This window comes from Mytilus edulis, chromosome 11, assembly GCF_963676685.1.
Source record: "Mytilus edulis chromosome 11, xbMytEdul2.2, whole genome shotgun sequence".
Lineage (NCBI taxonomy): Eukaryota > Metazoa > Mollusca > Bivalvia > Mytilida > Mytilidae > Mytilus > Mytilus edulis.
In genome coordinates, this window is record NC_092354.1 from 16,093,806 (window position 1) to 16,117,853 (window position 24,048).

The window sequence follows — 24,048 nt, forward strand, 5'->3', positions numbered from 1 at the left end:
TACAAGGGTTCAAATTTTGTATGCCAGAGTAACGTTTCATTAACAATAGACTCTTCCCTGACGCTCACATAAAAAATATAAAAGGCCAAATAAAGATGTGCACATTGTTAGTCCCCTTTTTGATATTGGTCTCTCCCTTGTTGGAGATTCCAGGAATAATTCCGTTTTTGGAATTTTGAAGTTGGCATATTGTTGATTTGAAAGATCAAAGCAGTTGACTGAAATAAGGATAGATTTGGATTTCAATAGATGGTATGAACGAGCTTTTGTCTGACTGAAATTTGGGCAGAATTTTGATATGCAGCTATTCTTTTAAACCATATTTCCAACCTTTAGCATAGCGTTGTCAGTTTATTTTAGGCTAATGAGTTTGAACGTTGGTTAGGTAATTTTTGCCTTTCTATTACCAAATTTCGCTGGAAATTGTACGATGTGAATATACTGATAAATTGGTCAACGGCAAAGGTCAGTGTGCCAATAAAAAGACCCGTTTAGGTGAATAAACTCACCAAAGATACCAGGATTGATATTTTGTATTTGCACCAGACACACGTTTGGTCTACTAAAGACTCATCAGTTACATTCGAATCAAAATAAGGTTAAAAAGGCAAAATTAAGTACGAAGTTGAAGAGCATTTGAGGACTCAAAATTCCTAAAAGATTTGCGAAATACAGATTAGGTAATCTATTGCTGAGGTAGAACAGCCTTAGTATTTAAAAAAATCAAAGTTTTGTTATTTTGAGCCATGAATTATATCTTATCTAATCTTTGATCACAAATAGACCACAAATGTCAAATTTCATGGTTACAGCAGGTAGCAAGAAATTTCCCCAACTACTTCACCTAACTTGTTATTTTCATTTCAAATTGCAGCAACCGTAATATTGGTATTCATAAAGTAATATTTTAGAATTCTTGACTAAGGTATAATCTTCCCTCATCATTTGAAACAATATTAATTTGTGTTTTTATTTCCATTAAAAACAGGCCACCTAAATGATTAAAAAAAACATTTTTGTATGGATGCTGTTGAAAATGCCAAATAGGAATTCCTTTTCTGGGTATTTAGAAGCATCATGGTGGATAACGTAGAAAATAAACTGTACAATTAATAATTGCTATTATGCAATCCAGGTGCAAACAAATAACAAGTATCCTACTGCTATGGAAACCAACCGTTGCATATTTCCCCAGTAATAGTGAAAGAAATAATACTTTTATAGTTAACAGTTATCAAAGGTACCAGAATTATAATTTAGTACGCCAGACGCGCATTTCGTCTACACAAGACTCATCAGTGACGCTCATATCAAAATATCTATAAAGCCAAACAAGTACAAAGTTGAAGAGCATTGAGGATCTAAAATTCCAAAAAGTTGATTTTTTTGTTTGAAGCAGGATATGAAGACCCTTCCACACAATCATATATAATTCAGGTATTTTTCTGATGTGTTTATGAAATGTGGATTGTTGACATGTAGTACATCACGTCTGATTACGCATTATTCATCAGCATAAAAAGTATTACATTAAAACAAAGTGACATGAAATTTGACAAAATTAGTATCTGAAATTCAATGCCGAATATTTTATAGATGTTTAAGAACCGAAGCAATTTGGAATCTATTTAACAAAAAAAGAACACAAAATACTACCCATATTCAATAATTTTAAAACTTTCCCAGAGCAAGTCAATTCCACAAAATTTCTGATTTTATAAACAGACAATTCTAAAATGGTTTGTTATTAAACATGTCAGTACTGAAGTTCCTTCTTATGTGATGGTAATACCCTCGTGGACTTCTAGTTCACAAGCAGCGATATTGGCCCAGTATATCATACAACATGTACCTGTGTCACGAAAAAGAAATCTTTTGCATTCTTCCATGTATGAATGAATATGGTAATAGAGGTAAAGTTATGAAAAATTTACCATAGATAACAGGTGAAATCAAACATGACAGACACGCAATTTAAATATCTTTGCAACCATGTAGCGCTTGAATCCACCAGCTGGAAGGTGAATCAATGGCGACGTTGATAAGCATTTAAAACAAAGAATTAAACAATGTTTTGCAAAATTGAACCAAGTCAATCTTTGTAACATTGCATTTCTATCGCATCGTCAGTAGTTATCAAAGGTACCATGCTTATAATTTGATACTCCAGACTCGCATTTCGTCTATATACATAAGACTCATTAGTGACGCTCAGGTCAACATGTCAAAAAAGTTAGAAAGCCAAACCAATGTTTAGTTGAAGTGCATTGAGGACCCTTAGTTCCCCAAAAAATGTGCCAAATATGGCTAAGGTAATCTATGTCTTTAATAGTTATCCCACAATGACGCGGTGTGTCAGTGTAAGATCACCCCGATGGCCGGAGGCCAGAGGGTGATCTAACACTGACACACCAAATCCGAGTGGGATAACAATTTTACATCTCAGCTGTTTAAGATTAGACGAAAAAACATTTACAATTCATAAAATCTAGTTTAGAATGCCACACAACCATTATAATATACTTTATATATTACTATATGATGTATACTCTTTATGACCCCCGAACATGATGAATAGATATCAAACAATGTCAACTCGCCCCACTTTCCAATCGGCCCACACTATATCGCCTCTTTATAAAAAAAAATCACCCCACTCTTGTATACCGACTCGTCCCATTTTTGAAAAAGCGTAAAATCAAATTATACAATCAGTCTGACAACTCACTTATTAACGAAAAATTTTAAACCCCACTGAATAAAGGTCTGTCAACTCGCCCCATTTATAAAAAGATCTTGCTTCCTTTAAGTATGTTAAACTACTGTTCGTTAGTATCAAGTCGTCCTGGTGTAGTGGTATGTGTCGTGGCTTGATATGCTAAAGGTCTTGAGTTCGAATATTTTTTCTACATGAATTTTGATAGATAGTCTTTTCCGTATAATTAATTATAAGTTTTATAGTGGATTTGACATTCCCGCCAAAATGTTACAGAACAAAGGGAAGCATGCATAACAAAGAAACTCATACTGGGGTGATCTGGTAGGGGTGATCCGGCTCAGATCACCCTGTTAGAACAAAAGAGCTGGGATGTAAGGGATAAGAAAATCCTTAGTATTTCGAATGATTAATGGTTTTGCAAACAGTAAATTTATAAAAATTACCATAAAATTGATATTCATGGCAAGACCGAAGTATGTACTGGGCTGATGATACCCTCGGGGACGAAACGTCCACCAGCAGTGGCATCGACCTAGTGGTGTTAATAGTTATCAAAAGTACCATGCTTATAATTGATACGCCAGGCGCATAAGACTAATCAGCGACGCTTAGATCAAAATAGTTAGAAAGCCAAACTAATATAAAGTTGAAGAGCATTGCGGACCCAAAGTTAAGGATAACAGGACATTCTAAAGCCGAATATTCGAAAGATGAATAAGAACCGAAACAGGTGGAAATAATAATAAATAATAGGCAAATCCAAATATCAACACACATATTTTGACATTTTCACTTATTATAAAATTGAAAATGGAAATGGGGAATGTATCAAAGAGACAACAACCTCATTATTATGTCTGTTTGTTTTGCTCACTCATTGTTGTCAATATAATTGAATTTTGCGCGTCTGTCATTGAAGTTAGAGGTTTCCTACATTTTTGTAGCTACAAAACAATGTTTAATCAACCGTTTTCTACGTAAAGAAATGACAGCACCAAGTTGGGAATATGACTGTTGTTTTTCAATCGTTTTAGCTTTTGATTTTGCCATTTGATAAGGGAATGTCCCTTTAATTTTCCTTGGATTTCAGTATATGTTACTCAATTTTCATACCTGGGAGAGTATTCATCAAATCAATGCAATTAAGGAGGTAGACCTAGGTTAAGGGAAGTAACTCTTAAAATCATCAGTATGTTTGTGTCAACCATTTTTTAAGAATATATTCTAAGCTTCTAGGTTACATAGATTATTTTCAATCTGTTTCAGGTAAATGCTTAAAATACATTGATGAACTTGACTTTTACAAACGCTTAACTGATTTAAAGAGTTATCTCCCTGAACCAAGGTCTACCCCCTTAATTACCAAAGCTGGACCTTGATAGTAAGATATAATAGCACTAAATTAAAACAAATATAAAATAGATAATAGTAATAATAAAATAATTTTATTCTTATTTGAAAAATATGAACAAGTATAATGACAAATGTAAAATATAAATACATAATAAATAATTATATCACAGTCTAATTTTTTACAGAGATAAAATTAATGCAACAAAAGAATTGTTTTGAAGATCTTCTAATATTACAATTGTTGCACAACTTATCTATTCTATTTATATAAAAAAAACTAGTTTACATTATGGTGGTGTAAAATGAGTACCATTTCATGCACATTTTTTGTAAATGTTTTAAAAAGTTGTTTTACCTTAGAAACTTATGAAAAATATTAAATTTCTTGACCAGAAAAAGAATTCAATAAAGAGATGCACCAATTTTTCTTTTCTTCCTGGAATATTAGTTCAGAAATTGTAAAAATTCACGACAATATGCCTATTATCCTTTACAACTTTCATAAATGGAATAATTAAATAAAAAATGTCTAAATGTATACATAAGTATATACGAATTTAAAACATAATTCTGTTGCCATGTGCATATATTTTTTAATTATTAATTTTTATAAAATTTGTGCATCGGTTGACAACAAAAATGATTCGGGTGATAAAAAACCAAAACCAAGTGATTTACATTCTGATTGAAATATATGTTCAAACCTTTTTCAAATGTTTTGTATTACATGTTAAAATAAATAAATAAATGTTGATATGAAACAAATATGAATCCCTAAAAAAGTGGCATCTGTGATTTAAATTTGTAAAAAAACATTCCAGTTAAGTACCAAGTCTATTCGTTTTTCTCTTTGCATTTTTAATAAGAAAGCCAAATCACGGAATGACAACGACTGCAAAACCGGAACTTTAAGCATCACTCGAGTGCACCCGTAATGCATAGACAATAATGGCAAAAATAATTATGCTATAAATAATGCTTTATTATTCTTTGGTATCAGGTATCACAGATGGTCACTGTTCAGGTGTCGCAATAAACAGTCATGGCAAAACTTGTATTGTTCCTGTAAATATATTGAAGACATAATCTATAGTATTTCCAAATGATGTATACGTTTAATAAAAGGTGTGATGTTTTTATTTCATGAAAAAAAAACGATCTTAAAATTCTTTTTCCGGAAATATGCCATAAATATTCTTTTGTTAGAAATTTTGAAAGGAACCAACATATTCTACCTTTTATGCGGTCTTAGAGTTATAAAACAGTTAAATACCAATCCACTTTTGTGTGATACCTAATCACTTGATAAAGCGTAATAACACGAGTTAAAAGACTGATATCAGTGTAAAGCCTTCCAGAGCACACGAGATCTCCACACGGTTTTTGGTGGGGTTGGTATTGCTCAGGTTTTTAGGTTTTTTTTATGTCCTGTTAGTCTTCTCTTTTTTGCCATTGCATAATTTTTTGTTTTTTTTCTCGAAAATTTGAATATCCCCTTGGTATCACTCTGTTGTGGACACTGAAGAGGTAAAGTACCAATTTGAGCTGGCACCTTTTTAATTATGTAGATAAGTCCGGTATATTATAAGTTATGCGTATTGCTAATTCTAAAAAACCGTACACTGCCCTATATTGTTTGACATCCTCATCCTCTAATCTCTCAAATGAAAACTCGTCTTATTGGCAATTAAATAGATTTAATCACCTGATGCAGAATGCAATCGATGACTTCATCAAAATTTTAAAAAATAGAAATAAGCAACCGTATGAACCTTCAAAGCAGAAAGTCCCATACCAAACGACAGAATTAAAAACTCAAATACATCAAACGAATTGAACGAATGGAAAAAAAACTGTCATATTGCTGACTGATTTTCGTAAACCAAAAACTCACATAGTTTGGCACTAGCTTAGAACGTCTGGCTCTCATATGATGTAGAGCATGTACCACACTCACATCTCCATCTGACTGAAGTCTGTCCATACAGGCTCTAACTAAACAAAATAGACCAACTTTGGTAGCACCATTCCTGTTTAAAGAAATGAAGGGTATTATATTTATTCCAAATTATTACTTGCCATGGATATCTAAGTCAGAAAACTATGAATAAGAAACAATCTTTAATGTGTAATAACTTTTTGTACAAATTAAGGTAACAATTTTGTTTAAGGACAGAACAAGTCCTTGGTTAAACTTTTTAGGCTCATTTGTTTCTATGGTCACAATCATCAGTACAATATACCTTTACATTTTTGAATTATGAACACGTGAATTTCATATTCAATATTCCCTTACACATTTTAGGCATTTATCCATTTTGTCTTATAGCATACAAAAATACATAACTGACTCATTTGCATAGGAAAACATATAATACTTTAAATGTATACAGGTATCCTTGGCTATTAATATAAAAATGAAATGAAGATTCATACTTACATGCAGTGAACAATAATGGGATGTTTGACTGAGTCCGACTGCCATTCTGTGACAGCATTGATAAAGTCAACAAAAGATTCTACAGATACTGGTGTGACCTTGCCTTCTGACCAACGCTTATAGTGGAATTGATTTACTTTATAGGTTCCTTTCTGGTCCTGCAAAACAACATGTTAAGATCATAGTTGAAATGTGTATATTTTGCTTTTGAATAACGACACATACACATTCGGTAAATGTATACCCTTTCCCTCCTGGGTACCTCTAATAAGGTATTCCTTTTGATTTGGTCATTAACCTAACAATAACACCATTTGGTATTCCCAGATCTAAACTAAATGAAATTAAATGAAGTTTATAATGAACACGAGATTTAAGTACTTTGTATTCAAGATTAATATTTTTTTTCATTTTCCTTGTCTATACAATTTTACAATACATTTATATTTATCAAATAGGAAATTTAGCGTCTTTCTAAATGAAAGAAATGCTTTCCAAGAAAATGTGATATAGTAACGAATCTACTTTTACCATTCTCGATCAGGTCAAATGCATCAATTAATAAAAAAAAAAACACCATCTAAAACACAATATGTTGACTGTGATATAAGTGATATAGCACCCCACTTTCAGGCATTACATTATATTATTCGAAATAAAATTGCAATTAAAACTAATTTAGTAAGTGAGACTGTGCATGCAAATGAAAAACTTAAAATATTGACATCCTGTGTACAAACGTGTAATTAGGGAAATTGAAAATGCATCTAAATAAACAAACAAAAGAAAAAAGAAAAATAAGCAGATACAACACGCATAACATCTATTTAACTTTACTATGTTTACAACAAACTATTTATAAAATAATTTATGCTCTTGCCGTTGGGAAGCAAATGATACGGAAAGTACCTGTTAGCCTTAAATCTAATAATCTTTCATTTTGTTAGTTCTAAGAATATGCATTTGCTCTTATTCCATCAACTTGTATGTTGGATAGTATTGAAATCTCTGTTTGCATGAAATAACCACCAGAAAAAAAGATGAAAAACAATGTTTGCATTAAAACTGCTGATGATGATATATATGTTTTAACGATAAGGGAAGACATGCAATAGGACAATCAATCATTAAAAATACATGTGTTTATATCTTTGAACGTTATAAATAAAGGCAACAGTAGTATACCGCTGTCGGAAATTCATAAATCGATTGAGAAAAAAAAATCCGGGTTACAAACTAAACTGAAGGAAACATATCTAATAAAAGAGGAGAACTACGACACAACAGAAACACAACACTTAAATGTAACACACACAGAAAAGAACTATAATATAACAATGGTAATATTCCTTACGTGGTACAGCACATTTTAAGAAAAACAATGATGGGTTGAACCTGGTTATGTGGCTATCAAAACCTCGCATTTGAATTCACATAAAAAAGACAGAACACGAAGCAGGTCAACTGAGGTACCTTGAATGATAAACAGTTCAATGTCCACTTGTGCCTTCCATCGTGCATGCGTTCAGTAATAATTCAATGATGATGCAACATAAATTAGAATAAGGCAATTGGGGTGGGCCTACAACAAAGCATCTAACTTGGATTACCTAAACCTTCGTCATATAACGTATCTTTACAGAAACTGACTTAAAACGTGATATAAATATCTAATAAAGAGTGGTTTATATGACGAAGCTTTTGACGTATTCTATAAATATCATGTCTTTTGTTGCAACTATTTGTTGAAACTGACGTTTTAAATAAAACAAATGTTGATGGTTATGTTAGTAATGACAAAAAAGAAAACATTCTAGAATTTGTCAATTTCAAATATTTAAAAGTAATAAAAAATACAAAATATGCTTCCCAAAAATTAAAAAGATTTCAAAGGTTTAATAAAACTTGATTCACCAGCCCTGAAATATGTACAAATGATTCTAGAATGTCTTGCAAAAAAACTATGCCATTTTTTTAAGGCAAATATCATAGTGTTATTTAAAAGTTGTAAATTTTGAACAGTAAAAAATAAACCATTCAAAAACAAATTCTGTGAATAAAATGTAAGTATATTGTTAAAGCGTGCATGTAACACGTGGTATAGTGTGATATGGTCACGTGGTCTACTCACAAGAACAGTAAGCATTTCTGATTTACTTTCAGGCTGTAACCATGCAGATATATATAGAATATAAGATCGACTTTACATTTTATCCATGTATTACCAATGTTATTTCAACTGATCGGGAGGAGCTTATGTTTTAATTTGCATAAGGACATTATATTTGAAGATGTGTGTGATAAGGATGATTGCCGTTATAATTATTATTGATTTCTAATCACCTATTAGTGTTACCAAACCCATATACTGAAGAACTGAGTGTATGATATTAGACGAATAACTGGACACTTCATTGATGAGTTTATTCCAATACTCCTGTCTATTAGATGGACTGGTCTTAAAAAAGCGAACTTCTCAAACCCCGCCCAGTCAAGTGAAATAAATCTAGTTATACAGATGATGTTTTTTTTAAATTTATATTCTTAGTAAAACAGAAAAGTTCATAAGAGTACAACTCGAATACAAATGTTTGAACATACTTGTAGTCATTGATGAAAAAAGAGCACCAAAACTAGTCGAAAGTTGTACATGAATTATTTTGATCAACATTGAATTAAATTGCTTCGTAGAAAAATGATGTAACAATGAAATAAGACAGATATACAAATTAAATATGACAATACAAATACGGGTGAACAAGTTGAACAATTTCAAAGTAAGTTGTTTGTCTTAAGGTATAGAAATACTAGAAAGAACTACGCATGCTGTGGAAATGTGATTATGCTCTGAATTTTCATGCAAAGGTGTATAATGAAAACACTATTTATTTCAACATGCTTATTAATGTATAACTACTTTGGAGATTACATATTATAAATTATAGAATCACAAATATAACAATATGAGCCGATACAATATTTTATGTTAGATAAATAACATGTACTCAACAAACAGATAGTCATACGAAATAAAAGTTACATGCGTTTATCGAATTAGATGATAGAAAAATGCAACACCCCAACAAAATCTTCACATTAAAGATGTTAAGACAATTGACAAAACCTTAGAAACAAGTGTTAATTTCATACCTCAAGTCCTTGCTTTAATCAAATAATTAGTCAGAAAAAATGTTTAGTGAAATGAATTGAATACAACTGTATGATTAACGATTAAAAAAGGGTATGCTAATTAACTATCTCAGCAAAATTAACTAGTACTCATAATCTCGAGCAATTGATGAAATGTATACTTAATGCAATTAAGGTAACTGTAATTTGACATGTGTGACTAGTATTGCTCTCCAGAAAATCATTTTTTTTTTATCAAATGTCTTTAAATAATGTAAATGAATTATAAAACAAATGTACATTAATATATCAATGTATGAACATATGAAAACTATATATTTGAAACGAATAATTTAAAACTTGAAATAATACATGTACTTACATCCACAGCGAACTTGAAGTTTAAGCTTCTCAATGTATAGTCATTGTGCTCTTTTACTTCGGTGACATTGATAGAAAACGGTCCCATTTCCATTGTTTGATTTGCCTCAGGCCAATAGTGTTCATTCACCTACATAATATGAAAAGAATAAATATTATTGCATATATTGAAATATGTGACATCATAATGAACTAAAATTGTATTTGCCAAATATTGGTCAATTATAAACTTACAAAATAATTATCTTCTATTAATTGGGAAGATTTGCTTTGATTCTGGCCAATAGTGTGGCTTTACTTACATTACATGAACTGAAACAGAATTTAGCTGACCGCATATGTATTAACATGATAATTTATTCTTAATATTTAGTTATAATTGAAGAATCGTCAATTATTTGGCTACTGTTTATAAGTCCTTTTTGATCATATAACTCTTAATACTATGGTAGTTATACAGAAAAGCGCTTTTATTGCATTAAATTGCATCATGTTGTTTTCATTTCTCACAGTACTGGGTCGGTATCTCTGCTTGTTGACTATCAGTCCTCAAGAGTACAATCAGTTTAGTGTACTGATAGACTAAGATTAAAACTTTCTTAACATGTATATTTATTTTAATGTTTCTATCATAAAGAAACTAAGGTGTACATTCAGACACTCAATATTCGGCTTTGAGCGTTCCCAATGAAGTTAAATCCAGAAAAGCACTTCCAAACAGATTTACTATGTGTCATTTTCATATTTTGGTTTGAATCAATGTTTTACTTTAGAAGACAGCTCTACATCTTTTATATAAGCTTTGGATTTTACATATTTTGGCCACGAGCATCACTGAAGAGACATTATTTGTCGAAATGCGCATCTGGTGCAGAAAAATTGGTACCGTTAATGTTATTACTACCACTGGGTCGATGCCTCTGCTGGTGGACTGTTAGTCCCCGAGAGTATCACCAGCCCAGTAGCCAGTACTCCGGTACTGGCAGGAAAATACGGATTTTTTGTGTTATTAAATTTGCTGTTACAAAATGTTAAAAATTATTATAAATTAAGGAATGTATCTCCCTCATGCAAAGCTCTGATTCCTTTCACGGATTTGGCTATACTTTTTGGAACTTTTGGATTACAGCTCTACATCTTTTATATAAGCTTTGGATTTTACATATTTTGGCCACGAGCATCACTGAAGAGACATGTTTTTGTCGAAATGCGCATCTGGTGCAGAAAAATTGGCACCGTTAATGCTATTACCAAACAGAGTCAATTCTGTTTTCCTACATTCATGAGATATATCAAATAGACAATCAAGACAACTAACAATCTGACTCTTAATAACTAAATTCGTTTTATTAAAAAACAATAATCAAAGTCTTACAGTGATCCCTGAGGTATCATTGTCCAACATGACAATAGTTCTAACTTCTTCTTGGAAGATCATTCTACAGAAATCAACGATAGTAGAGCATTGTGGCATCTCGGTGGCTATAAAGCAATATTTGTTCCTGAAGGACTGAAAAAAGCAGAACACATGTTTTTAGTAAAATACCATTAATCAATGATAATTATTTTATGTAAAATGAGAAATAGCTCATGCTGAGACAGTATTTTTCATGATGTATAAATATAAATTAGACCGTTGGCTTTCCCTTTTGAATGGTTTTCCACTAGTAGTAATGTTTGGGGTCCTTTATAGCTAGCTTGCTGTTCGGTGTGAGCCAAGGCTCCGTGTTGAAGGCCGTACCTTTACTTATAATGGTTTACTTTTATTAATCGTAACTTGGATGGAGAGTTGTCATATTGGCACTCATATCACATCTTCCTATATCTATTAGGTTATTTTATTTTATTTTATAAAAAAGAAGATGTGGTATGATTGCCAATGAGACAAATATCCACAAAAGACCAAAATGACACAGACATTAACAACTATAGGTCACCGTACGGCCTTTTGTTTGCTTTTGATTTGGTTTTATATTATTATTTAATATTTTGATCCGGTTTTTGTTTAACCTTGTTTGGTTGTTCCTGTATTTTGTGTTATTTAAGAGATAACAATATTTTAGCTTTATTGAATAGTGGACACAGCAATTACGTATAATTTAATTTTTTTTTTTTTAAATGAAAGGAATTAACAATCATTTGTTCTTTACTAGTTGTATATAAAGATGTTTGTGTGTTCTACACTAGTTGCATAGTAAGATGTGTGTCTTCTATACTAGTTGCATAGTAAGATGTGTGATGAATGTACCTTTATACAATTAAAATCTGTGTTGGGTTTTTTTTTAAATCTTAACCAAAAGCACTTGTTAGTACTATACATTCTGCCCAAAGTCCTGACGTAGTTTATAGGACACATTATTTTCTGTTGATAAGGAAATTGTTTAGACACTAAGTTTCAAACTCCGTCATACAGGTGTTGATAATCGTCCCCTTTTTTGTCATATAATTCTAATTTGGCAGCGCATATTTATATCTCTGGATTTTCAAAAAATAGGGTATGAGCAATCCCGATGAAGATACAGTGTAAAAAAAGTGAAAAGTGCATGATAATTTTAATGTTTTACATTTATGTCAAAGTATCTAATAGTCTATGATACTTTTAATTCCATGTTTTGTGATACTCAAATAATAAGACAACTTACCGGCAAGTATATAGCATTTATGTAATCTGTACAACCTTTTATCTTTGACCATAGAAACACACGACATTCGTCAGCTAAAAGGAAACACACGACATTCATCAGCTAAAGTTATACATATTATTTTTGTAAAAATTTGTATTAATAAAACCAGTTCTTTCATATACATAACAGCTGTAGATCTATATTTATTCATGGGACACCCAGTTTTGTCCATTTTATTGGAAGAAGGAAACCATGAAATTAAATTCTTGTAAAAATACAAACATTCAAGTATTTTGAAACAAGTTATTATTGAAATAACAAAGTTTGAAACTTATTTCTCCACCATTACGATAATTACCAGCAAAAAATATATACAACGTGTTTTTCTCTCAACGAAATTTATAATAAGATTCTCCATATGAGTTTATGTATTTACAACATTCAAACTGTTTATGTTTAAATAGTTAGTAATCATGTAGTTTTCAATATCTAAACTATCTGAGTAATTTTTGCAGAGGGTCGTTTGTAATAGGTTTGGATGTATAACTATTTTGATATGAGCGTCACTGATGAGTCTTATGCAGATGAAATGCGCGTATGACGTACTAAATTATAATCCTGGTACCTTTGATAACTTTTTATAAATGGTCTCAGACTTAGTAATAAAGTTGGATGTCTGACTGGCTACTGATGAGTCGTAAGTAGAAGAAGTGTACATCTAGTGTACTCAATAATAAACTACGAAACTTCGATAAATTTTGGCAAACTTTTTTGTAGATTAAAATAATATGAGCGAAAGCAATCATTCTGCAACAGATCTTCATTTTGTCTTCTGCAGGTCGTAATCATTGAAATTTATTATGATCATAATGACATAATTTGCAATATAAAATGCAATCCTGGTATCTATGATGAGTTTATCCTAATTACTTATAAAACAAATCAGTAAATAATGTTGATTACTTACATGCTAAAATATTCGTATGTCTGTTTCTATGTTTATTTTCCTCGGCTTTTGCTGCCTCGTGTGAACGTTTTACTCTCTGAGTTTTTACTTCCTGAATGTCACAAAATAAAAATATAAAAGTTCGATGTCGTATTGGAAACTTTAGTGAAAACGTTTGGATGGATAATTATTTCTAAGCAGTGAAATCTATACAATAAAATTCACAATATTACGAACTTGCACATTACTATTTGTTCTGACTGGTGCTTAAACATAAACACCAATAAAACAAAAACTTTAGTATTTAATAAGCAAGGTAGACCTATCAATGAAAAATTTACTCTTCAGCAAGTTGAACTGGAATGTGTACAGGACTACAAGTATTTAGGCTTTATATTTTCTGCTTCAGGGGTCTTCTCTCATGCAAGACAGGAATTGTACAAAAAGAGTCTAAAAGGCTATTATAAACTATGCAAAGATGTTATTCGTTCACATCCAAAAATTACTACCAGTCTACATCTATTTGATCACATTATCAAACCTATTTTTTTTAATTCCTTTGAAATTTGGGGTACGTTTAACCCAAAGAGTAGTAAATTTAAAAATGGTATACTCTTAGATAAGATTTATTCAGATCTTGAACCAGATAAATTACACATGAAAATAACAAAATTTATCTGTTCTATCTGAACTGGGTAGATTTCCTATTTATATTAGTATTATGAAAAACTTGCTGAATTATTATTTTAGAATTGAAAATATGCCTGAGGACTCTTTATTATATAAAGCCTTACAGACCTCTAAAGATTTAGGTGATAAAAATCACAATAGTTGGTATAGCAGTGTCAGACACCTATGTAAAATTATTGATCTGCCTAGTAACTTTATTAATTTTAGTAAATACAAATTCAGAAAATGTTTACTTAATTGTTTAAAAGTATCCGATATTAAATCTTGGGAGAATGCTTAAAGCCAAAATAGCCAAGGAAAACTAAGAACATATTGTCAATTTAAAACTTCTTTTTGTAAAGAAAATTATTTAAATATCTTGAATAATTTTGATCTGAGAAAAATTCAGGATTTCATCTCATAGACTCAAAATTGAAACTGGGAGATATTCCAAATTAGAAGTTCATCAAAGAATTTGTGTTGAATGCAATTTAAATAAAGTGGAAGATGAACTTCATTTTCTTATAGAATGTCCTGTATACTCTAAGAATAGATACCTGTTATTTGATCTGATATTTAAGGAATGTAAAATTTTTAACTCCTTAGATATGGTCAATAAATTTATTTGGTTATTAAACTGTGAGTCCATTAATATTTTAAAACAACTTGGCTATTTCTTATCAAAACACCTGCCTTGAGTAAACATTTATTATATAACACTGGGATACTGTTACCAATATTTATAATGTCTAACTTTAGCATACTGTTTTGTTGTTCTGCTTTATTGTATTTGTAAATTATAACTTTATATTGTCATATATGTATATGCACTATGCCCCTTGAGGGTACCTCTTATGGAAATAAAAGATATTCTATTCTTCTATTCTATATGTTCAACCAAATGATGGTAGGTAAATATTTAAATTTCATTATATCGAATATTTAACAAAGTGATACATATGTTCTGAAATTAAACAGTGCTTTATAAAAAGCATCTTCTTGATTTTGAGAATAACATTACCGTTGCCATTTTTTTCTGGCCAATATGCAGCTAATTTTTCTTCTAGGTCAGATATTGGAAAATCGAAAGCTAATATAAAATTGAAGAACTTTCTATAAACTAAAAAGGGGTAAATTACCCCTCTATTAGAACATTTACAATTCAAATGCAATTGTCTAAGTGCACTTCACGAATAAACGAGCAGCATTGTTGTAAGGATGTTGATGATGAGTTACTTTTAACGACCTTGCTTGGCTATACAACACTCGCACAGTCAGCCCTGACTGGCACCTTTTTGGACATTTCATAATTTGGTTTTACCTTAAAGTAATTGAAATAATTTTTGTGATAAATAAAAAAAAAAATAAATGATATGGATAAAAAGTAAAAATGAGCAAAAATTTGAAGGATAGAATACTTAATAAATAAATAAATTGATGAATAAATGAATAAATAGAACTAAAATAAAAAGAATATTAAATAAGAATTTTTATAGAAAACCAAAGACAATAAGGATTACTTACTTCAAATTCATTTTGTAATCTGGTAAGTCCTGATCTAGGATCTTTAATTTGCATTTGATTATAGTAATTTTCAAACTCGTCTTCGTCCACAGGAGACTCGGACGTGAGCAGTGCTTCGGCTAATGCTTGGTGTAAGAAAACGTACTGGTCCTAAATGAAAACCACAACATCATGTTATAAAAGCATATTTAAACACATCAGTTATACCGGATTTGTAATAACATAAGCAACACAATGGGTGCCACATGTGGAGCAGGATCTGGTTACCCTTCAGGAGCACCTGATATTACCCCAAGTTTTTGGTGGGGTTCTTGTTGCTTAGTCTTTAGTTTTCTATGTTGTATCTTCTGTACTATTATTTGTCTGTTTATTTTTTGGTTTTTAGCCATGGCGTTGTCAGTTTATTTTTCTATCTATGAGTTTGACTCTCCCTCTGGTATCTTTCGTCTCTGTTTTATATTATTAAGGTATTATTCGCTCAGTGTATGTTACTTTATGTAAACTTTCCGTTTATATTCATGTTGGTCATACAACTACTCAATATGAAAACAAAACGTTCCGGACGGATACACTTTATATTGATAAAGTAATTATTAAAAAATAGAGTAAGGGGAGTAAAATTATTCGACTCACTTCACATACTTTACTTTAAAATATTGACACTTTTTTGCAACCAATGTAATATTAAGTTACTAACTAAATCAGCAACTTAATGATTCAATTAAAAAGAAAGCACATACGTAATACACAAACAAATCAGCACTGCAATACAGTTAAGGGAATTTATCTTTTCACTTACAGGTGTTTGTACCATGTTTGGCCTGGCAATCCTCATTTTCTCTACACATTTATATATGTTTACTCTCCCCTCACTGTCAGCTTGATCCATCAAGTAATCTATTCCTATAAATGTTCCGGTTCTCCCAACTCCAGCACTGGAACAAAATTAAAACAAGGTTAAAACGACAGAAATCTACACCACATAAGTTTTATGGTCACATTCAAAAACAGGTTCAGGTTTAGAAACTAGACATATAAATAGCACGATTTGTACAACACTTTGAGTAGAATCTATAGACAGTTATTTTGGTAGTGTCCTTGATTTTTTGTTTTGCATTGGTATCGTCTGTGCATATTAAACCGATGGTTCAATTTCCCGCTTACAGCATTAGTCCTTCTCTTTTTAAAATGCATTGTTAAGAACCACACATGAAACATGTGTAATAATTTTCAAGTTGATTCAACTTTATCAACAACTATCTGTCAACAGACGGACGTGCGGGAGGACGAATAAACGCACAGACCATAAAACGTAATGCCCCTAGATGTGAAAAACCAGAAATGTTTCTATTTTTTCTTACCTGCAGTGAACCAATAAAGGTCCTTCATGACGCAGGCTGTTGACCTTACTGTGAAACTCTACAAGTGTTGTAACATATTTAGGAACATCTCGATCAGGCCATGACGTAAACTGTAAATGTTTGACCTGAAGCCTGGCATTATCCTACAATAGTAAGGGGATGTACTATAGATCTATCGTCTTACTTAACATAAATATTTTAATATATTGTTGTTATAATAATTCCTACTGAAGGGACAGAAGACCAACAACACATATTAGGTGTATGTTCGTGTAATTCAAAGAAACAAGACAAACAAAACATAAAAAGACAAAGACTATTTACTTGATATCTATTTTGTCAAGTTTTATTATAAGTATTTGTTTTATTCGAATGTCAATGATGAATCTTTTAAAAACGTTTGGTTTCACAATTATTAGCCTGTCATCTTGGATGAGTTTTTCTGCTCAACGTCAGTAAAGACATTTATATATATACCCCATCTTCTTATATCCACTTACTTGAAGACAAATGTAGATAAATGAATCAGCCAAAAAATAATGTGTAAAAAAAATTTCAGCTTTAGAAATCTATGAACTTTTATTTATATGAAAAGACAAAAGCCAAAATTGTTTTAAAGAAACTCTTGAATATTAATAGTATTAAATGGTTCTTCAAAAATTAAAGAATATCCATCACCGAATGCATAGACTTTGAGAGAGATTAGATTAAGGAAAGATAGACATAGTTGAGAATTCACCAATATTTACACACTAAGTCATCTGAAGATTATTTGCATCTAAGGAAACATCTACTAATAAAGTACTACAAAAATGTTTGAAAATCCATTTAGCTTTCAATTAGATGGCACATTTTCTTATATTGATATATACTTATATGAACTACCATTTTTACCGTCAATAAAGAAAACTCCATCAATTTTAATAATGAAATACATTATTCTTTATATTTTTTCACAACTCACTTAATGCTAAATATAGATACACATTGAAGTGCCACTAATCTAAAGATAGTACAGCTCCATTACTATAATGTCTATACTAAGATATCAAAGCAGTTAATGTAGGTACAACTACTATCATGGGATAATATATGTAGTCATGCTTATATATATTTGTGTTTAACTAGGTTTACAACTTTGGGATGTTTTAGTAGTTTCATTATCGATTTGTAATGTTGCAAAAAGTATTGCTTAATATTATGATTGCTATAAACCAAACAAAATATCTAAAAAAAAATAAAAAAACCAAAATAAAACCCCAAATCAAACAACTTATCTATTATTGGGTGAAAAAAGCTAATCATATGGTATGAACACTTGTCTAAAGTCCGTATGTTAACAAAAAATGTATCTCTTTAAAAGTGTATGGACTAATCTGCAACTACTATTTCTATCACATTGTCCATGATCGCATTTTCAGTGGTTATTTTATAACTGAATCGAAGAAATTAACATGCAGCAAAGAATCAGATAGCCTTAGCCGTTTTTGGCACAACTTTTTGGAATTTTGGATCCTCAATGCTCTTCAACTTTGTACTTCTTTGGCTTTATAAATATTTTGATATGAGCGTCACTGATGAGTCTTATGCAGACGAAACGCGCGTCTGGCGTACTAAATTATAATTCTGTTAACTTTGTTAACTATATAGCATTAGAATTATTCAAACAGACCTAGACATTTTTCTATTTTCTTATTTACTTTACTCTTATTGTACGCCCTTTGTGATTGGCTTTATCAATACAATCTTCTTCGACTCAAGAGCAATTATTTTTAATGACATTTGACGTCTTGAAAACAATTTAACGATTGCCATGAATGTAAATGAGACACTGAAGAGACATGTATTGTCGAAATGCGCATCTGGTGCAAGAAAATTGGTACCGTTAATTTTATTACAAATGTCTGCTTACATTTTCTTCTAAAATACCAGTGTATAGCACCATTTACATGCAAGGGTAAATAAGTCTGTGTTTATTATCCAGTGAGTATTTGCTCAGGCATATTTATGGCGTCACATGCAACGTTATTGCATATAATTACATCTAAGGTAACAATGAGATAAACAAGCATAACATATATAACTGAATTATGTTTGGTGGCTATGTTGAAGATGAAGAAGTGAATATACGGGACAGAAATAACGTTTTTATCAATATCCTCAACCAAGATGTTAATAATCAGCTGAAATGTTCCCTTAAACTTTACTTTTTTGCATTATCCTTTGCATAATACAACATTATAATTTACTACAGGTGATAAATTACAAATTTAAAACTAAATTTTGATTTACGCAAATGGATACGGAAAACAAAAATACGTTACTGACGTTAACTGGGATAAGAACGATCGATGACAAATTATTATGATTATCAAACTGTGTCAAAGATATACTAGTAACTTGAATAAAGTGATTATTGACACATATACTGTGTACAAGTAATTGCTTTTACCTAAGAGGTTAAAACAATGTTTAACGCATTTACAAATAAGTATAAGCAAGAACTAAGGTTTTTCATTTTTTTGTAAGTTTCCATAAAATGTATACTTTTAAAAACCTTAATTTTTCTATTTTTCTTTTTAATTTCTAATCTTTAAACTACAATAAAGCTACTATCTGTGTATATATTTCAGCAAAAAAGTCTTAAAAAGTAATAAAGGTTAATTATTTCCAAAACGCATCTGTAAAAAGCAATAATTCAATGAGGTAAAAAAAACTTTTACGCAATAAATACGATAGAAAGTATTCATTCGAGAGATAATGTTAGTGAGTATTCGTGAGGTTCTTACAACATGTACACGGCTATCTTTCCACCTGAGAGATTTCTAAAAAAAAGATAACCAAATAAACACAACAATTTTATAAAACAAGTCAGACAATTATGAGTTGTTTTCTTGGTGATAAAGCTATGATAAAGGCGACAAGCGCGGAAAACAGCAATGGACATGGAATACAGGTCAGCAATAAAAATGTGTCCAATGGATTTTAAAATGAATAAGTGTTCATACCATATATATTAAACTCAAAATATCTTGGCGTACAGCATTGTAAATAATTCTGATAGCAATGAAGAGCTGGAAAAAGCTCGACTGTTGAATGGACAGAAAAAGACTAAACAATTTGAAGCCTTCATTCGAAAACAACAAGAAACAGCTATTACCCCCAATGTTATTCATTGAAAATTTAGAGTTAGTTCAATATGATTGTGTTATATTTGGCGTTTCACCCTTTACGTAAATAACATTTGACATTTAACATCTGACGTGTATTGAAACATTATATGATCTGCATTCTTAAAGGCTTGAAGAAAGGGAAGGGTATACATAACAAAACTAGAGCAAAGGGCAATATAGAACAAATAAAAAAAAATACAAACAAATTTACACAGGCTTGAAGAAGGGGAAGGGTATACATAACAAAACTAGAGCAAAGGGCAATATAGAACAAATAAAAAAAAAATACAAACTAATTTACACAACGAAATAAAAAAAAACTGATGGAGATTGAGGAAAGCTGTTGTTGGCAGAGAGTAAAACAGTCCGCCATTGAAATGTTAAGAGTGAAATGTTTTTGGTGAATGATAGTTGCTTAATATATATTTGAATCATGCTTTGTAAATATATATATATTAGTCATCTGCAAAATGTATAAAACCATCCCTTATCTACTGTTTAATAAGCTTTTCAAATAACCACATATTCTACATATTTATTTTATTATCTTAAGCACCGGTAGTAAGCTCTTTGCTCGTTCCATTTTGAATTTGCAATTCCATGAAAATTGAAATGATACACGAATTATTGTAAGAAATATAATCTATCTCATTCCTTTTGAGATTTTATGCAGTGCAATTTTGAAAAAAAAATGTTTTTTTTCGAACATTTTATAAAATCATATCAGAAAATTTTATTATTGAATCTTTAAAAAAATATATATATCATTTTCTATTTACATTTCTACTTAAGTGTGATTATAAACAGATCGAGGAGAGATCCCTTAACGTACATCATGATTTCTTTAAATTAAAAATGGGACAAGATCTATTTATAATTCACTTACATAAAAATAAATGTATTTTTGGGTAAAAAGCGATCACTTTCTTTAATATTGTTTCTTTGGAAACATTTGCCAAATAATATGCTAATGAAATAAAATTTAAAATGGAAAGCATTTTTTTTAGAGAGCATTGAACGATTATTTTAAACCAAATCCAACATGTACGATAAACTCGTCAACAATTTGTGTGTCATATTTTTTATCATCATTCTGGTCAATGACTTATAGAAAGATTAACTATTATACTCTCCAAAATATACAATGTTTATTAACACGTTTCCAAAAAAAAGCAACCAATTAGTTTAAGATTAGCAAATGCACACAACATCGTAATTATTTAAATTAATTTACAATACTGGAAGCTAAGTCAAAAGATGTACTTGATCTATACATTAATTAACATTCATGTCCGTTTGAGGTGATTTGTAACATATTTTAATCTCATTTACTAATATTTTATTTTTCTAAGAACATATATCGTACACACAAATTCTTCACGAGTTTATATAGAAAAAAAAAATATGTATACTTCAGTAGTTGTTTGATCGTCGATGGCGTTGGTATTTTCAGGATCAATCTATTTTTGAAAGCAAAATACTAAATTCTATTACGTACTCTCTAAAGGTATCAGACGCATTCATAATTACATGCTTTTTGTAAAAGCTACCATGCCTGATTTTATTTTGCCATGTTTTATTTCATTGGTACAAATTTTCGTAGATTGAGGAAAACTTGCATTTTCGTGGATATTTAATTTTTTGGTTTTTTAAAAGTATGCATATATTCATAAAGCGAATTTGCAATATGTTGAACATTTAAATTCGTAGTCACTTTATACCCACGAAATCCACGAAAATTGGTAATTAACTAATAATAATGAATCCGCAGTATATTAAAAATATTTTTACGAAACATTTAAAATTACTCTTGGGAGAAACGACGACTTTGAGGTTAAAGCATTAAAAGAAGATACTCAGATGACCGTTTGATCTAAAATCTTAAAAACATTTTTCAAACCCAGTTTGAAACTGTAAGCCAGCCTGATTTGAGTGTATTTGTTATTACAAATTAATTAAACACGGACAATTATTAAATAGAGTGAAGTAAATCCTTGCACAATTTATTCAATTAAGACTGAGGCTGGTTATCGTAATATGTTAAATTTTCATGTACAATTTATTCAGTGAATGATACTTGGTACAACAATAAAAGATATAATTGTAGCTTATAAGATACATATTGACAGAAGTTGGTGAGTTTTAAAGTGGCCTATGAATAAGTAAACATATCTTTTTATAATAAAAAAAAAACATTTTTCAACTGTTATTAACCAGCTATATTTGAGTGCATCTTTTATACAAAAAATAAACAGACATTGACAAGTATTAGATAAATTGTAGTTTTACTGTATTATTTTCAATTAGACACGGGGTCGTTATTCAGTGAACGATAATTGGTACAACAATAATAGATATACTTTTAGCTTATACGATACATATTGACAGAAGTTCGTGAGTTTTAAGTTGCCTATGGTTAACTATACAAGCGCTGTATCTATACGTAGGTAGGGTAAGATTGGTTGTTTTATACGCATTCTTGTGCGCATGTAAACACTCACATGAAGAATACTCTAGAATGAAGGCAAAATAACAACACATATGTTTTTAAATATACTTCGATTTCTTTTTTTTTTCTCATGTTTCTTTTCTAGAATGACCACTACAAGATACATGATTACTACAAGAAATGTCATAAAACGTATGTTATTTAATCAGGATCGTTTTCATACACATATACAATAAGCATGATAAGGGATACATGTTAAAAAATACACATATTATTTTCTCAGAATTTGAATTTAAACTATATAATTATATAAAATGTTTCTATGACCTTCGAACATGTTTAAAAGTATTTATATTAATAAAAATAAAGTAACTGAGACAGAACTTACATTTCGAATCTTAGATTACAATACATGTAATTGCTTTATCAGAAATTGCATTTCATATCATAAGTAAACATTTTATATCAAAAACATACCTTTGTTACTATAAGGTTGGTGAGTATAAAGTCAGCAAACGTTTCCTGATAATCAAACTTCACATATATGTTACCAAATCTCTCCGTCTTGTTCTCATCAGGCCAATACTTCTTACACTTTATTTGCTGCAAATAAAATAATTGTTGTTTTACAGTCAGTTTTTTTTCTGCATTGAAAATATCCTTGGATTTATCATCCATCTCAAAAAGCAATTAAAGAAGATGAGTATTTATCTGATTATTGGAGTTGGTTTTGTATTTTGTTTTTTCCTCACTTTATCTTTTGTAAATCTTAAAATTGTCGAATTATTTATTCCAACTATGAAAATTGATAGAATAGTATTAAGCGAAAAAGTGTCAAATGAGTGGACATTTCATAATCTGATTCTGTTTTTATTCACGGCAAATATGTGGCACTTCTGGTTTGATAGTAGATAACATTTTGAATTATCTCCTTTAAATTGCAATTACTGTAGTTTGAAAGAGTCAGAATATATCTGATGTAGAAACATATTATCCTGTTTCGAAGCATTTTTAGTCTACGGAACTATAAACAACTTTCCTTATAAGTGGGAGGTTTAGCTAGCTATAAAACCATAAATCCACCATTATCGTCAGAAAAAGATCATAGCAAAGCTTCGAGGAAATCTATCTATAATTTTAAAATAAAACAGAAGACTCTTCCCAAATAAACAATAGAAATTATGAAAATAACGCATTATAAATGTCTTTTTCTGTGCTTACTTAAGAATTGAATGCTCTTTTTTGTAAATTTATAGGGTTGTAAAAGCGTTGACCGAAGT

The 24,048-nt window shown here is 30.4% G+C and overlaps 1 protein-coding gene across 21 annotated transcripts in view; it reads right to left on the reverse strand.

Annotated features, from left to right (window-relative positions):
- Positions 1–4,141: 4,141 nt before the first annotated feature.
- Positions 4,142–24,048, reverse strand: part of LOC139495223 (receptor-type tyrosine-protein phosphatase epsilon-like) — a 61,182-nt gene continuing 41,275 nt past the window's right edge. For 5 of the 21 annotated variants that reach the window (XM_071283466.1, XM_071283462.1, XM_071283459.1 and 2 more), the window contains exons 10-22: positions 23,246–23,371; positions 21,732–21,779; positions 17,147–17,289; positions 16,585–16,720; positions 15,786–15,935; positions 13,614–13,704; positions 12,665–12,738; positions 11,398–11,532; positions 10,024–10,152; positions 8,644–8,676; positions 6,513–6,670; positions 5,967–6,102; positions 4,142–5,135 (exon numbers count right to left, since the gene is read on the reverse strand). In XM_071283466.1, coding sequence (XP_071139567.1) covers positions 5,076–5,135; positions 5,967–6,102; positions 6,513–6,670; positions 8,644–8,676; positions 10,024–10,152; positions 11,398–11,532; positions 12,665–12,738; positions 13,614–13,704; positions 15,786–15,935; positions 16,585–16,720; positions 17,147–17,289; positions 21,732–21,779; positions 23,246–23,371 — 1,419 coding nt within the window. In that variant the 3' untranslated portion in view covers positions 4,142–5,075. Of the gene's footprint in view, positions 5,136–5,966; positions 6,103–6,512; positions 6,671–8,643; positions 8,677–10,023; positions 10,153–11,397; positions 11,533–12,664; positions 12,739–13,613; positions 13,705–15,785; positions 15,936–16,584; positions 16,721–17,146; positions 17,290–19,935; positions 19,972–21,731; positions 21,780–22,820; positions 22,833–23,245; positions 23,372–24,048 lie in introns of all 21 variants that reach the window. The other 16 variants (XM_071283468.1, XM_071283456.1, XM_071283463.1 and 13 more) reach the window with 6 other exon arrangements.